General features: G+C 42.0%; 1 protein-coding gene across 6 annotated transcripts in view; it reads right to left on the bottom strand.

Moving 5' to 3' along the window:
* LOC138753376 (protein SIX6OS1-like) overlaps positions 1 to 14368 on the bottom strand; it is a 121343-nt gene that overhangs the window by 29411 nt on the left and 77564 nt on the right. For all 6 annotated transcript variants that reach the window (XM_069916292.1, XM_069916291.1, XM_069916293.1 and 3 more), the window contains 2 exons: positions 13287 to 13363; positions 342 to 461 (listed from right to left, as the gene is read on the bottom strand). In XM_069916292.1, the coding sequence (XP_069772393.1) occupies positions 342 to 461; positions 13287 to 13363 (197 nt within the window). The remainder of the gene's footprint in view (positions 1 to 341; positions 462 to 13286; positions 13364 to 14368) is intronic.

Raw genomic sequence — 14368 nt, 5'->3', positions numbered from 1 at the left:
GTTATGTACTATTTGTTTTTTGAATGAATAAATAAAGTTAAAAAAAAAATAACTGAAATTGTAAAGAAGGTTGCAAGAGGCCGGTCTAAGAAGAGCACTGAGGCAATTACTTGAGATTTCCGTTATAAGATAATCATGCAAGGATCCAGAACTTGCCAAGAGTTTCTTTTCCTTAAAGTTTACATCATTAATCACAGCTTGTGCAGAAATCCTATTTCTTCAAGCATTATTTCTTAAGTAGAAGAAATCTACCTTTTTTTAAACCGACTATTTATTCGACAATTTGTGAAACAGCACATTTTTAAAAACATAGCATGAACAAGAAAAATATATTTTCTTACAATAGAATTTTGAGTATCTTGTGGAACTCCAACAGAAACTTTTGCCAGAGATTTTTCATGGTTTGGTATAGGAGTTGCACATAATTCCATTTTTGAGGATTGAATATTATCTTCAGTTACCTAATAAAATTCAAAAAACTTAATTCCTGATATGTAGAATATTATCTCTATTCCATATGTAGAAAAGTGGCTTAAAATGTCAATTCAACTCAATGAATGAAAAAAATATGGTTTAGATTCCTTTAACATGGATAGAATTCATAACTGCAAATGGTGAAAAATATGATTATGGAAAATGGATGACACAGGAGGGCATTCAGCTCAGCTTGGCAATCAAAAACACAGCCATCCAGCTTGATTAAACCTTCTGAAGAAAATTCACAAATTTTACATACTCTCCCAAGTGCTCAGTAAATACAGTCTAACATTTTTGTCCCTATTGCTCTTTTATGCAGATAAATCTAAACCCCCATTAGCCGATGGGTGATTTTCCCCTCTTATTTATCCTCTAATAGTTCTTCCAATTACTTTAAATTTATGCCCACCCTAATCCTAACCCTCTGTGCATCTACTTTTTCCAGCCGTCATAATTTTCCACAGTCTTCAATTTGGTTTCCCTTCATCATCTTCTGTGCCAAGAAAATGCCAGATTCAAATGAAAATCTAAAAATTGCATTGCTGGAAAATCAGGTATGAAAGCAGAAAATGTGAGCTGGTGGAAACAGACACAATAGAAATATTTAAATGGCATTTAGACAGGCACATGAACAGGCAAGGGATGGATTCAAAATATATATATATTTACACCGTCAAACCCTGGTATCTGGCACCTATGGGGATTGGTAGGTGCCGCATAATTGAGCGTTCTGGTTGTTTGACTCATTCTCTCATACTGGTTGTTTTACTCATTCTGGTTTGACTCGTTCTGGTTGTTTGACTCATTCTCTTAGAATAAACAGCTTAGAAGTCAAAAATACTATACCCTGTACTGTACTTACACTGAACAATCTTCACTTGCATGAATATATAAACCTTGAAGCATTTTACTTTATTTTCAGTCATATTTTTTAAAAACATTCAACTGTCACTGCATTCTCCCCCTTCAAGGAGCCATCTGATTGACGAATAACAACATTTTAGATAATTAACCTCCCTCCACCAAGTTTGCAGATAAAGCCTTTCTAATATACTTAATAATACACTAATAAAAATAAAGACTCTTACTAAGCATGGATAAGGAGACACTTTAAGAGAATCACCCCCACAGCACACTTTATTCAAATGGCTGATATGAGCAAAGCAGGACCAAGCTATTCCACTGGCTGAATATTTGCTCCCATCTTCACCAAAGGTTTATGTGTTACTTCAGAGAACATTTACTTTTACAATTTTAAACTTGTATTAAAAAATATTTATTGTGATTCTTTCTAATTTTTTATGTATTTTCCCTCAATTTTTTTTGCCGGTTACTTGAGGTTGTCAGTTGCTTGAATTCTGGATAACATGGGTTTTACCGAAAATGACTTGGACAAAAATCTAAGTGATTTGATTATTAAGTTTGTAGTCAACACAAAAATTGGCAGAATTATGGATAGTGAAGAAGGGTGTCAAAGGGTGCAACAGAATCTGGATCAGTTAGAAATATGGGTGAAGAAATGGCAGATGAAGCTTAATCTGGACAAGTGTGACATTTTTTACTTCAGAAGGTCAAATTCAAGAGAAAAGTGCTGCAGCTGCATCAAACTTTGGTTAACATTTGGATTATTGTGTCAGTTCCGGTCACATTATCCGAAAATGTAGAGGCTTTGGAGAAGGTGCAAAATAGGTTTACCAGGATTAGAGACTATTGGCTCTGAGGACAGATTGGACAAACTTGGTTTATTTTTTCTGGAACCATGGAAGCTGAGGGGGCATTAACAAAAGTTTATAAAATGATGAGAGGAATAGGATAGATGGTCAGATCCTTTATCCCAGGGTGAAAATATCAAACACAAGAGGGCATAGATTTAAGGTGATAAGGGGAAAGTTTAAAAAATTTACAAGCCAAGTCTTTTTTTCCACAGAGAGTAGTAGGTATCTAGAATGCTCTGCTAGGGGAGGGGTTGGAACCAAATACAAAGCAACATTTAAGTGGCATTTAGATAGGAAATGAGGGTTATGAACCACATGTCGGCAGAAGGAATTAGTTTAAATTGGCATGATGATTAGCACAGACATCCTGAGCTGTAGTGCTCAATGTTCTAAATGGGAATTCCAATGGAATTTTATCACTTATTGCTAGGACAATTGAATATAAAAATAAGGGTGTGATGCTTCAGGTAAGTATGGCAGTAGTGAGCCCACACCTGTAATACAGAGTAGAATATTGATCTTCTCATTTAAGGATGAATATTACAGTATTGGAAGCAGTTTAGATAAGATTTTCTAGACAAAGAATTGTTAATGTCAGATTGTCTTATGAGGAAATAATGGAGGCAAATCCACAAACACCCAGTGACTCTGAAGGGACTCTCTCTTGCTGTAAGGGGTGTCAGGGAATGGCAGTCAAAAGGCAATTTTGTCTAATATTACATGTTCTGCACTATTACATGACAATAAAGGAATCTTGATCTTGAATTTCATACCTGTTGAATCTCAGAAGAGTGAGAGGGGTCCCCCATTTCAGGGAAAGATAGGTGATACCACTCTCTCTCTTTTAAAAGGCTGTGACTTTTTAGAACACTGCTCAATGGTCAATGTGCAGAGAGAATATTTTAAGGTAGATAGATGTTGGTCAAAGTTACAGTGCGTGGACAAGAATTTGAAGTTGAGTTTACAATCAGATCGAGCATGTTTTTACTAAATAGTGGAGCAGGCTTCAGAGGCATGTATGATTCTGAAAAGAAAATGTGAGCATCAAACTAGAAAATACAAAGATAAAACTATTTCCAGTAGCTTTCAATGACCAAAGATAATTGAGAAATAAGCAATCATTTTAAGGTAAAATATCTGCCTATTTAAATATATTTCTGGCAAATGATACTGTAATAATGAAAGATGGAACTGATAACTTTGTCATGTTATAACCATGTGTACGGTGACTGGGTGGGATGAGTGTTACGAAGTTAAGTGATGGTGGTGGCTGATTCAGATGCTATTGCTTCTGCAGAATAGTATGCCTCCAATGGCCAGGACGGTAATGCCAAATCTAACTGACACTCTAGCGGAGAACCAGAAATCTACAACCAGCCTAAACTCAGGGTTTGCAGTTGTAGATCCTCCCAAAAATTTTTGGTAGAGGTTCTGGAGTTCGAGGTTAGTCTGCAGCATTTGAGACATGGATTGACACTGGGGAACTACACTGAAGAGTTAGAATACAACAGTTGATGTGGGATCTCAGTCCTGAGATGAGTCAGCTTCCAGCAGTTGCTGAGTAGGGAAGACAAGTGTTTGGCAGGGAAGGGGAAATCAAGTAAAGGAAGAAGATCAGAAGGAAGGTGAGTAAAGGAGCTAAAAGAGAGGGACCAAAGGAGAGGCAAGTGTATGGAAGGCAGTTAAGGGAAGAGGAACAGTAGAAAGGACACTAAGACAGAGGGACAAAAGGAGGGAGAGGTTCATTTGTTATGTGTGTGTGTGTGTGTGTGTGTGTGTGTGTGTGTGTGTGTGTGTGTGTGTGTGTGTGTGTGTGTGTGTGTGTGTGTGTGTGTGTGTGTGTGTGTGTGTGTGTACCGTGGCTTAGAATATGATTGTATATGATGATATATTTAAGATAGATCTGTGCAACTGAACATGGTCCAATAATTTTTGAGCTTGTTGCCAAGATCTCCCTCCGTCAAGACCATGTGGTAGCTGGTGTCTAACAGCTGCCAAACGTGTGAGAACTGCATCCAACTGCAACTCCATACAAACCATGTTAGGGAATTGGAGCTGGAGTTCGATGAACATTCAGGAGGCTGAGGAAGTGATGGATAGGAGTTGCAGGGATGCAATCACATTTAGGAGGTAGGAGGAAGGTAGCTGGATGACAGTCTGGAGAGGGAGAGGGAACAGGCAGGTAGTGCAGGTACTTCATGACCATTCCCCTCAGCAATAAGTATGCCCCTTTGGATACTGCTGAGGGGAATGACCTATCTGGGCAAGCCAGCAGCCAGACCAATAACACCGTGACACAGGAACTCAGAGTAAAAAAAAAGTAACAAATAAAGGGCTAAAGGTTTTGCATTTTAATGCACACATGATGAGAAATAAAGTAGATGACCCTGTAGTATAGGTACAGATTGGCAGGTGTGATGTTGTGGCCATCATGGAGTCGTGGCTAAAGGATAGATGTCATTGGGACCTGAATGTCCAAGGATTTACAGTATATCAATAAGATAAGCAGGTAAGCAGAGGGGGTGGTGTGGCTCTGTTAGTAAAGAATAATGTTAATCATTAGATCAGAAAATATGGAATCATTGTGGGTTGAATTAAGAAATGACAAGAGCAGCTATATACAGAGCTCCAAAAAAAAAAGTAGCCAGGATGTGGGCAACAAATTACAACAGCAAATAAAAAAGGTGTGTTAGAAGGGCATGGGGGATAGTAACATGGAGGTAGATTGGGAAAACCAGATAGACACTGGATCTCAAGAGACAATTTGTAGAATACCTACACGATGGCTTTTTAGAGCAGCTTTTTGTTGATGAGCCCACTGGGGAATTGGCTGTACTGGACTGGGTGTTGTGTAATACACCAAAGGTGATTAGCGATTTTAGAGTAAAGGAACTATTATTGGACAGTGATCCCAATATGACTGAGTTTAATTTGAGATTTGATAAGGAGAAACTAATGTCAGAAGTGTTGGTATTACAGAGGGGTAAAGGGAATTACAGGGGCATGAGAGAGGAACTGGCTAAAGTGAATTGGAAGGGAGCATTAGTTGAGAAGATGGTAGAGCAGAAGTGGGTGGAGTTTCTGAAAAAAAATGAGGAAGATGCAAGATAAATACATACCAAATAAGAGGAAGTATTTGAACGGAAAAAATGTCACAACTGCAGCTGATAAGGGAAGTCAAAGACAATATAAAGACAAGAGAGAGGGCAAACAAGAAAGCAAAAATTAATGGAAAGATAGAGGATTGGTACATTTTTAAAACTTGCAGAAGGTAGTTAAAAACTCATTCAAAGGGAAAAGATGAAGTATTAAAGTAGGTTAACAAATAATATCAAAGAAGATACAAAAAGCTTGTTCAAATATATAAAGAATAAAAGAGAGGTGAGAGTAGATATAGGACCATTAGAAAATGCTGGAGAAATAATAATAGGAAGCAAAGAGATGGCAGTAGAGCTGCTCTTTTCAAGCACCTGATCTTGAATAATCTTTCAGGAATCAACGGATTCTGTTATGGTCCTGGAGGTTTGAAAAATCACTGTGATAGTACAGATTCTATCACCAATGTGTATATGTACAGATGGTAGTGTGGATGACTGCGATTGGCTGAAAGTGTAGCCACACCTACTGGCAGGTAGGCCAGACCAGATCATTCTGGACTGGTCGACCTACTTGTGATATGCTCCAGTCTTTCAGTTAATAAAAGCCTTGGTTTGGATCAACAAGTCTTTGGTTCTTTCGATGCACATTACAATTTTATTAACTAAAATAAATTTTGAAGGGATGGAGCGTATGCTACAGCTGGAACGCCTTGACATCGACCCACAGTCAGCTACAGCCTCGAATGACTTTAAGCACTGGGTGAAATGCTTCAAAACATACTTACAGCTCTCTGATCCTGCTGTGATAGAGGACAGCCGTCGACTACTAATATTGATGACTATGGTGTTCCTGAGAGTCTACCAGTGTCCAGGACGTGACCACTTACATCCCAGCCATGAAGGTGCTGAAAGGACTCTATGAGCGACCAGTGAACAGGGTCTATGCTCGGTACAAACTTGCTACAAAGAGCCCGGTGAGTCCTGTAAAGCTTATATTCAGGCACTAAGGGCAATGGGCAGGGACTGTGCCTGCACAGACAGAACTGCTGCGGAGACCACAGATGATCTCATTCCTCGGATCATGGATGTGGTGAATCAGATCGCCCAATACCGTGTATTTTCCACCATTGACTTACGTTCAGCCTATCATCAGCTCCCGATCCTCCGAGAAGACCGACCTTTCATGGCCTTTGAAGCGAATCGGTGGCTCTATCAATTCCTCAGGGTATCCTTTGGGGTCACAAATGGCGTCGCGGTCTTCCAGTGGGAAATGGACCAGAACAGGCTGACTGCTACTTTCCTGTATCTGGACAATGTCACCATCTGTGGCCATGACACGGAGGATCATGATGCCAACCTTGAGAAATTTTTTCAGTCTTCAACTCGGCTGCACTTGACCTACAATTTCAACAAGTGTGTCTTCCGGACCACTCGGCTCGTAATTCTGTGTTGTGTGGTGGAGAACAGGGTGGTCATGCTGGACTCTGACCGCATGCATCCCCTCATGGACTTGTCCCCCCCCCCCACACACACCCAGAAGGCACTCAAATGCTGCCTGGGTTTTTTCTCTTACTATGCCCAATGGATTCCACACTATGCCGACAAGGCATGGCCACTCATCAAGACCACATCCTTCCCCCTGTCAAATGAAGCCAGAGCGGCCTTTGACCGCATCAAATTGGACATCGCTGCTTCAATGCTGCACGCCATCGACGAGTCCATTCTGTTCCAATTCGAAAGCGATGCGCCTGACTTTGCACTAGCAGCTACTTTGAACCAGGCCAGCCGGCCGGTAGCCTTCTTCTCTAGAACCCTCCAGGGTCCTGAGAGCCGATACTCCTCTGTTGAGAAGGAGGCCCAGGCCATAGTCGAGGCAGTACGTCGTTGGAGACACTACCTTACTGGCAGGTGCTTTATGCTGCTGACTGACCAACGCACGGTCTCCTTCATGTTTAGCAATACCCAGCGAGGTAAGATCAAGAATGACAAAATCGCCAGATGTCGAATCGTGCTCTCCACCTTTGATTATGACATACTGTCTCAGCCAGGTAAACTCAACGACCTGCCAGATGCACTCTCCAGGGGGACTTGCGCCAACATGCAACTGGACAGGCTGCAGAAACTCCACAAGGAGCTCTGTCATCCAAGGGTCACTAGGTTCGCGCACTTTGTCAAATCTCACAACCTGCCCTACACGGTCGAGGAGATTGGCTCCGTGACCTGAGCCTTCCCTGTATGCGCTGAGTGCAAGCCCCACTTCTTCCGTCCGGAGAACACCCACATCATCAAAGCCACCCGCCCCTTTGAACGTCTCAGCGTAGACTTCAAGGGGCCCCTAGCGTTGACCAACCGTAACACCTGCCTCCTTACGGCCATCGACAAATACACCTGCTTCCTGTTCGCTGTGCCCTACTCGGACATGACTGTCTCCTCAGTTATAGAGGCCTTGCACAGCATCTTCGCCATCTTCGGGTACCCCAGTTACATCCACAGTGACAGGGGGGTCCTTGTTTATGAGCGCTGAGTTGCGGCAGTACCTTCTGGAGCATGGTATTGCTTCAAGCAGGACCACCAGCTATAACCCACATGGTAATGGGCAAGTCGAAAGAGAGAATGCCACTGTCTGGAAAGCGGTTATGCTTGCCCTCCAGTCCAAAGGTCTCCCCACCTCTCGCTGGCAGGATGTGCTCACTAGTGTCCTACACTCCATCCGCTCCCTCCTATGCACCGCGACCAATGCCACCCCCCATAAAAGGATGTTCTCTTTCCCGAGGAAATCCGAGTCGGGTACGACCATACCAGCATGGCTCACGGTTCCTGGTCCAGTCCTTTTATGACACCACATCCGGTATTCTAAGAACGACCCCTTGGTTGACCGAGTGACTCTGCTCCATGCAAACCCGCATTATGCCTAGGTTAAGTACCTGGACGTATGGGAGGACACAGTGACCTAGCTCAAGCTGGATCAGGCGCAGCAGTGCCTTTCACCCAACCTCCCACTACTCCTTCTCTCCCAGGTCACGTGCTTGAACAGAGGGACCAGCACCACCCCACCAGCTCAGGCCAGACTGTCGACAATGTCATTGGGGAATTGAGCAAAGCAGTGGCCGCACCCTACGGGCCTGCCAGTGACATGACTCCAGTGACCCCAATCACGACGCCACGGCAGTCATGCCGGATGGTCAGACCCCCTGACCGGTACAACCCCTAACCTCCATTCACCCTGGGGTCAGTTCTCAAAGAAGGGGTGAATGTGAAAGTAGATTCTATCACCAATGTGTATATGTACATATGTTCAGATGGTAGTGTAGGATGACTGTGATTGGCTGAGAGTGTAGCCACACCTACTGGCAGGTCTTAAAGGATTGCTCCTAGCCAGACCAGATCATTCTGGACTGGTCGACCTACTTGTGATATGCTCCAGTCTTTTAGTTAATAAAAGCCTTGGTTTGGATCAACAAGTCTTTGGTTCTTTCGATGCGCATTACAGTCACTCCACTATTCAAGAAGGAGGGAGGCAGCAGAAAGGAAATTAGAGACAGGTTCAGTGGTTGGGAAGATGTTGGAGTCAATTGTCAAGGATAAGGTTACATAGTACTTGGGGCACATGCCAAAGCCAATATGGTTTCCTTCAGGAAAAACCTTGCTTGACATACCTATTGAAATTCTTTAAACAAGTGACAAGCAGACTAGATAAAGGAGATGCAGTGGATGTTGTGTATTTGGATTTTCAGAAGGCCTTTGACTGGATGCTACACGAGGGGCAAGATAAGGAGACCTGGTACAACAGGAAACATACTAGTGCGGGTAGAGCATTGGCTGATTGGCAGGAAGCAGAGTCAGTATACAAGGATCATATTCTGGTTGGCTGTCAGTTGTTAGTGGTGTTCCCCAGGGGTCGATGTTGGGACCGCTTCTTATGCTGTATATTGATTTAATTATGGAATGAATAGCTTTGTGGCCAAGTTTACAGATGGTGCGAAGGTAGGTGGAGGAGCAGATAGTGTTAAGGAATCAAGGAGGCTGCAAAAGGGCTTAGATGTATTAGGAGAATGGGCAAAGAAGTGGCAAATAAAATATAATTTTGGGAAGTGTACAGTCATGCCCTATGGATGAAAAAATAAACAGGCAGAAAATTTTCTAAATGGGGAAAATTGAAAATACCCAGATGCAATGAAGGTAACTTACATGTTGAGTCAGCGGTGAAGAAGGCAAATGCAATTCTGGCATTCATTTCAAAAGGAATAGAATATAAGAGCAGGGATGTGATATTGAGGCTTTATATTTGAGGTGGTGAGACCTCAGGGAGTATTGTGAGCAGTGTTGGGCTCCTCATTTAAGAAAGGATGTGCTGGTGTTGGGGAGGGTTCAGAGGAGGTTTACAAGGATGATTGCAGGAATGGAAGGGTTATCAGTTGAGTAGCGTTTGAATCATGGCCTGTACTAGTTGGAATTTAGGAGAATGAGGAGCGATCTTGAAACATTTTGAATGTTGCAAGGCATGAACAGAGTTGTATCCCATGGTGGGAGAGTCCAGGACATGAGGGCACAATTTCAGGAATGAAGGGTGTCCACTTAGAACAGAGACATGGAGGAATTTTTTTAGCCAATGGTAAATCTATAGAATTTGTTGCCACAGGTGATTGTGAAGGTCAAGTCATCGGCTATATTTAAGGTAAAGATTGATATATTCTTGATGAGCCATGGCACTAAAGGTTATGGGGAGAAGGCAGGACTGAGAGCATGGACAGATACTTGGGGTCACGATATTGTGGTAATTAGTGAGACCTGGCTACAAGAGGGGCAGGACTGGCAACTTAACGTTCCAGGATACATTTGTTTTAGATGTGATAGATCAGGGGGTAAAAAAGGGGGAGGAATTGCTTTGCTTGTTAAGGAGGACATTACTGCCGTGAGGTGGCAAGATGGTCTGGAGGGATCATCCAGTGAGGCTGTTTGGGTGGAATTGAGGGGTGAAGGAGGCATGAGGGTGCTAATAGGGGTGTATTACAGACCACCAAATGGGTCAAGAAAACTAGAGGAACAAATGTGTAGAGAGATAACGTATATGTGTGAGAATCATACGGTAGTGATCATGGGAGATTTTAACTTCCCTCACATTGATTGGGATACCCATACAGTTAGAGGGCTGGATGGGCTAGAGTTCGTTAAATGTATTCAAGATTGTTTTCTGAATCAATTAGTTGAAGAACCGACTCGGGACAGTGTAATACTGGATCTCCTGTTAGGGAACGAGCTAGGCCAGGTATCAGACATTAATGTTGGAGATCCAATTGGGTCTAGTGATCATAATTCTGTTAGTTTTAAGGTAGTTTTAGGGAAGAGCAAGGAGGGGCCTAAAGTTGAGGTTCTGGATTGGAGAAGAACAAATTTTGAAGGAATAAGAAGGGATTTGGGGAGTATTGAGTGGGACAGGATATTTTCAGGTGAGGGTGTAAATGAAAAATGGAGGATATTCAAAAAAGAAATTTTGAGGGTACAGAGTAGATATGTCCCAGTGACGATCAAAGGAAAAGCTGGCAGTCATAGGGAGGCTTGGTTTTCGAGGAATATTGGAGATTTGGTTAGGAGAAAAAGGGAGGTGTACAAGAGGTATAAAGAACAGGGAGCTGACAATTTGAAGGAGGACTACAAGGAGTGTAGAAGGAATCTTAAGAAAGAAATTAGAACAGCCAAAAAAAGGCACGAAGAGGCTTTGGCAGACAGAGTAAAAATAAATCTAAAGGGTTTCTATAAGTACATTAAAAGTAAAAGGATTAGTGAGGGATAAAATTGGACCCCTTGTAGATAGTGAGGGTAGGCTGAGTGAGAAGTCAGAGGAATTGGGGGAAATTTTGAACGATTTCTTTGCCTCGGTATTCACTAGGGAAAAAAATATTGAACCAGTTGAGGTAAAGAAAAATAGTGGGGAGGTAATGAAGCATATAAGGATAACCGAGGAGGTAGTGATGGCTGTGTTGAAAAAGATAAAGGTGGATAAATCTCCGGGACCGGACAAAATATTCCCAAGGACACTTAGGGAGGCTAGTGGACAGATAGTGGGGCCATTAACAGAGATATTTAGGATGTCACTGGCCATGGGGGTAGTGCCAAAGGATTGGAGGGTGACGCATGTGGTTCCGCTGTTTAAGGGTCTAAATGTAAACCTGGGAATTATAGGCCCGTGAGTCTGACGTCTTTGGTGGGCAAGTTGATGGAAAATGTTCTGAGGGATGGTATTTACAAATATTTGGAGGTACAGGGATTGCTAGGGAATAATCAGCATGGTTTTGTCAGGGGTAGATCATGCTTGACAAACCTGATTGAGTTTTTTGAGGGGGTTACAAAAAAGGTTGATGAAGGGAAAGCTGTGGATGTTGTCTATTTAGACTTTAGTAAAGCTTTTGACAAAGTTCCCCACAGGAGGTTAGGAAAAAAGGTGGAGGCATTATGTATAAATAAGGAGGTAGTGAAATGGATTCAGCAATGGTTGGATGGGAGGTGTCAGAGAGTAGTGGTAGAAAATTGTTTGTCCAATTGGAGGCCGGTGACTAAGGAGTTCTTCAGGGATCGGTCCTCGGTCCACTATTGTTCGTTATATATATTAACGATCTGGAAGTAGGGGTGGAGAATTGGATGAGCAAGTTTGCGGATGATACAAAGATTGTTGGTGTTGTGGACAGTGAGGAAGATTACCGTAGATTAAAAGGTGATTTAGGAAGGCTGGAGGTGTGGGCTGAGAAATGGCTGATGGAATTTAATACAGATAAGTGTGAGGTGTTACATTTTGGAAAGGCAAATCTAAATAGGTCATATGCATTAAATGGTAGGCTACTGAGATGTGCAGAGCAACAAAGGGATTTAGGAGTTGTGGTAAATAGTACCCTCAAGGCTGATACTCAGGTAGATGGTGTGGTGAAGAAGGCATTTGGAATGTTGGCCTTCATAAATCGGAGTATTGAATTCAAGAGTAGGGAGGTTATGATGAAATTGTACAAGGCATTGGTGAGGCCAAATTTGGAGTACTGTGTACAGTTTTGGTCACCAAATTATAGGAAAGATATAAACAAAATAGAGAGAGTGCAGAGAAGGTCCACAAGAATGTTGACAGGATTTCAAAGTTTGAGTTACAGGGAAAGGTTGTGCAGACTAGGGCTTTTTTCTCTGGAGCGTAGAAGATTAAGAGGGGACTTGATAGAGGTGTTTAAGATTTTAAAAGGGACAGACAGAGTAAACGTGGATAGGCTTTTTCAATTAAGAGTGGGGGAGATTCAAACTAGAGGGCATGGTTTAAGATTGAAGGGGGAAAATTATAAGGGGAACATGAGGGGAAATTTCTTTACGCAAAGGGTGGTAGGGATGTGGAATGAGCTTCCGACAGACGTGGTCGAGGCGGGATCATTGGTTACATTGAAGAAAAGACTGGATAGTTACATGGATAGGAGAGGACTGGAGGAGTACGGACCGGGTGCTGGTCAGTGGGACTAGGAGGGTGGGGATTTGTTATGGCATGGACTAGTAGGGCCGAACTGGCCTGTTCTGTGCTGTAAGTGGTTATATGGTTATATGGACAATGGGGCTGAGTGGGAAAATGGATCAGCTCATGATTAATTGGTGGGACAGACTTGATGGGTCTATTTCTGCTCCTATGTCTTATGGTCTTAAATCATAACCTGGTATCTACAGTTCACCAGACTGGAGGCAGGTGACCTTTGATCCTCAATTTTAAGTGTTCAAGTAGTATTTGTAGTGGTCATGAAAAAAGATAGTGAAAAAGATAATGTATATGTTAAAGAGGTGGGGAGGGGGGTGATCAGCACATGGTCAGTCATAGATAGCACTCTTGTCACCCAAGAAAGAGATTGTGAATTCACACATTTTCACACCTGCAATGGGATGAAAGTCTTGACTTTTAGATTAAAGAGTATGTGCCACCTGCACTAATAATTCTGAATCAGTTACATTTTTCAGTTTCACAGATATTTTTCATTTTTACCTCATAGTCTTTTTGCAATGAATTAAGTTGTTTAACAAGAACATTACTTGCTTGTAGATTCTTATAGGTTCCACTTTCTATGGCACAAATTATGATTTAAAGGACAAATTAGTTATCTTACTAATCTGATTATTAGTCATCATTATATCTTCAACAAGAAGTTAATCATTCAACTGTAAATTAGAAACCTTGAATTTAAATTTCCAGAAATTACAAGGAATGCTAGAGCAAAGTACCTCAACGATTTAAAATGTGTACTTTAAATGGTTTGGCTATGAAAGATGTAATTCTGATTAATAACAACAGAATGGGGTTGATACAATTCTAAAGGAGTGAAATTATTATAAAGGTCCAACTTATATCTCTCAAGGTTATTGTGCAGATTGTAAGGCTTATGTTATGTTGGCCTTCATTAGTCAGTCAAGAGGTAAAGTTGCAGCTCTATAAAACTCTGGTTAGACCACACTTGGGTTCAGTACTGGTTGCCTCATTACAGGAAAGATGTGGAAGCTATGGAGAGGGTGTAGAGGATATTTATCAGGATGTTGCTGGATTGGAGAATGAAAATTATGAGTCTGTGGAGCGAAGAGGAGACTTAATAGAGGTCTACAAGATTATGAGAGCTTTAGATAGGGTGGACAGCCAGCACCTTTTCCCAGGACGAGATCACCAAACATCAGAGAATATATGTACAAGGTGAGGGGAGAAAAGTTTAGGAGGGACACCAGGAGTAAGATTTTTGCAGAGAGTAGTGGATGTCTGGAATGTATTGCCAGGGTTGTTGGTGGAGGATAGTACAATAAGGATATTTAAGACTCTTAGACAGGCACATAGATGCAAGAAAAGGGGTTAAGCATGTGATCAAGGGAAGGTTAAGTTTGATGAGTAGGTTTATATAGGTCTGTACAACCCCATGGTCCAAAGAGCCTGTACCATGCTGTAATGTTCTATATTCTAATCTGCTGCTACATTCTAGCCTATCAGAAGGACAAACTGAAAGGTGGTGAAAAGGAGTATTCCTGGGAATCCTTGCTGTTGATTCAATTGCACATTAATTTTCATGAGATTCTGGAAAACATAAG

This window comes from Narcine bancroftii, chromosome 2, assembly GCF_036971445.1.
Source record: "Narcine bancroftii isolate sNarBan1 chromosome 2, sNarBan1.hap1, whole genome shotgun sequence".
Taxonomy (NCBI): domain Eukaryota; kingdom Metazoa; phylum Chordata; class Chondrichthyes; order Torpediniformes; family Narcinidae; genus Narcine; species Narcine bancroftii.
This window is presented reverse-complemented; position numbering and strand designations above follow the sequence as displayed.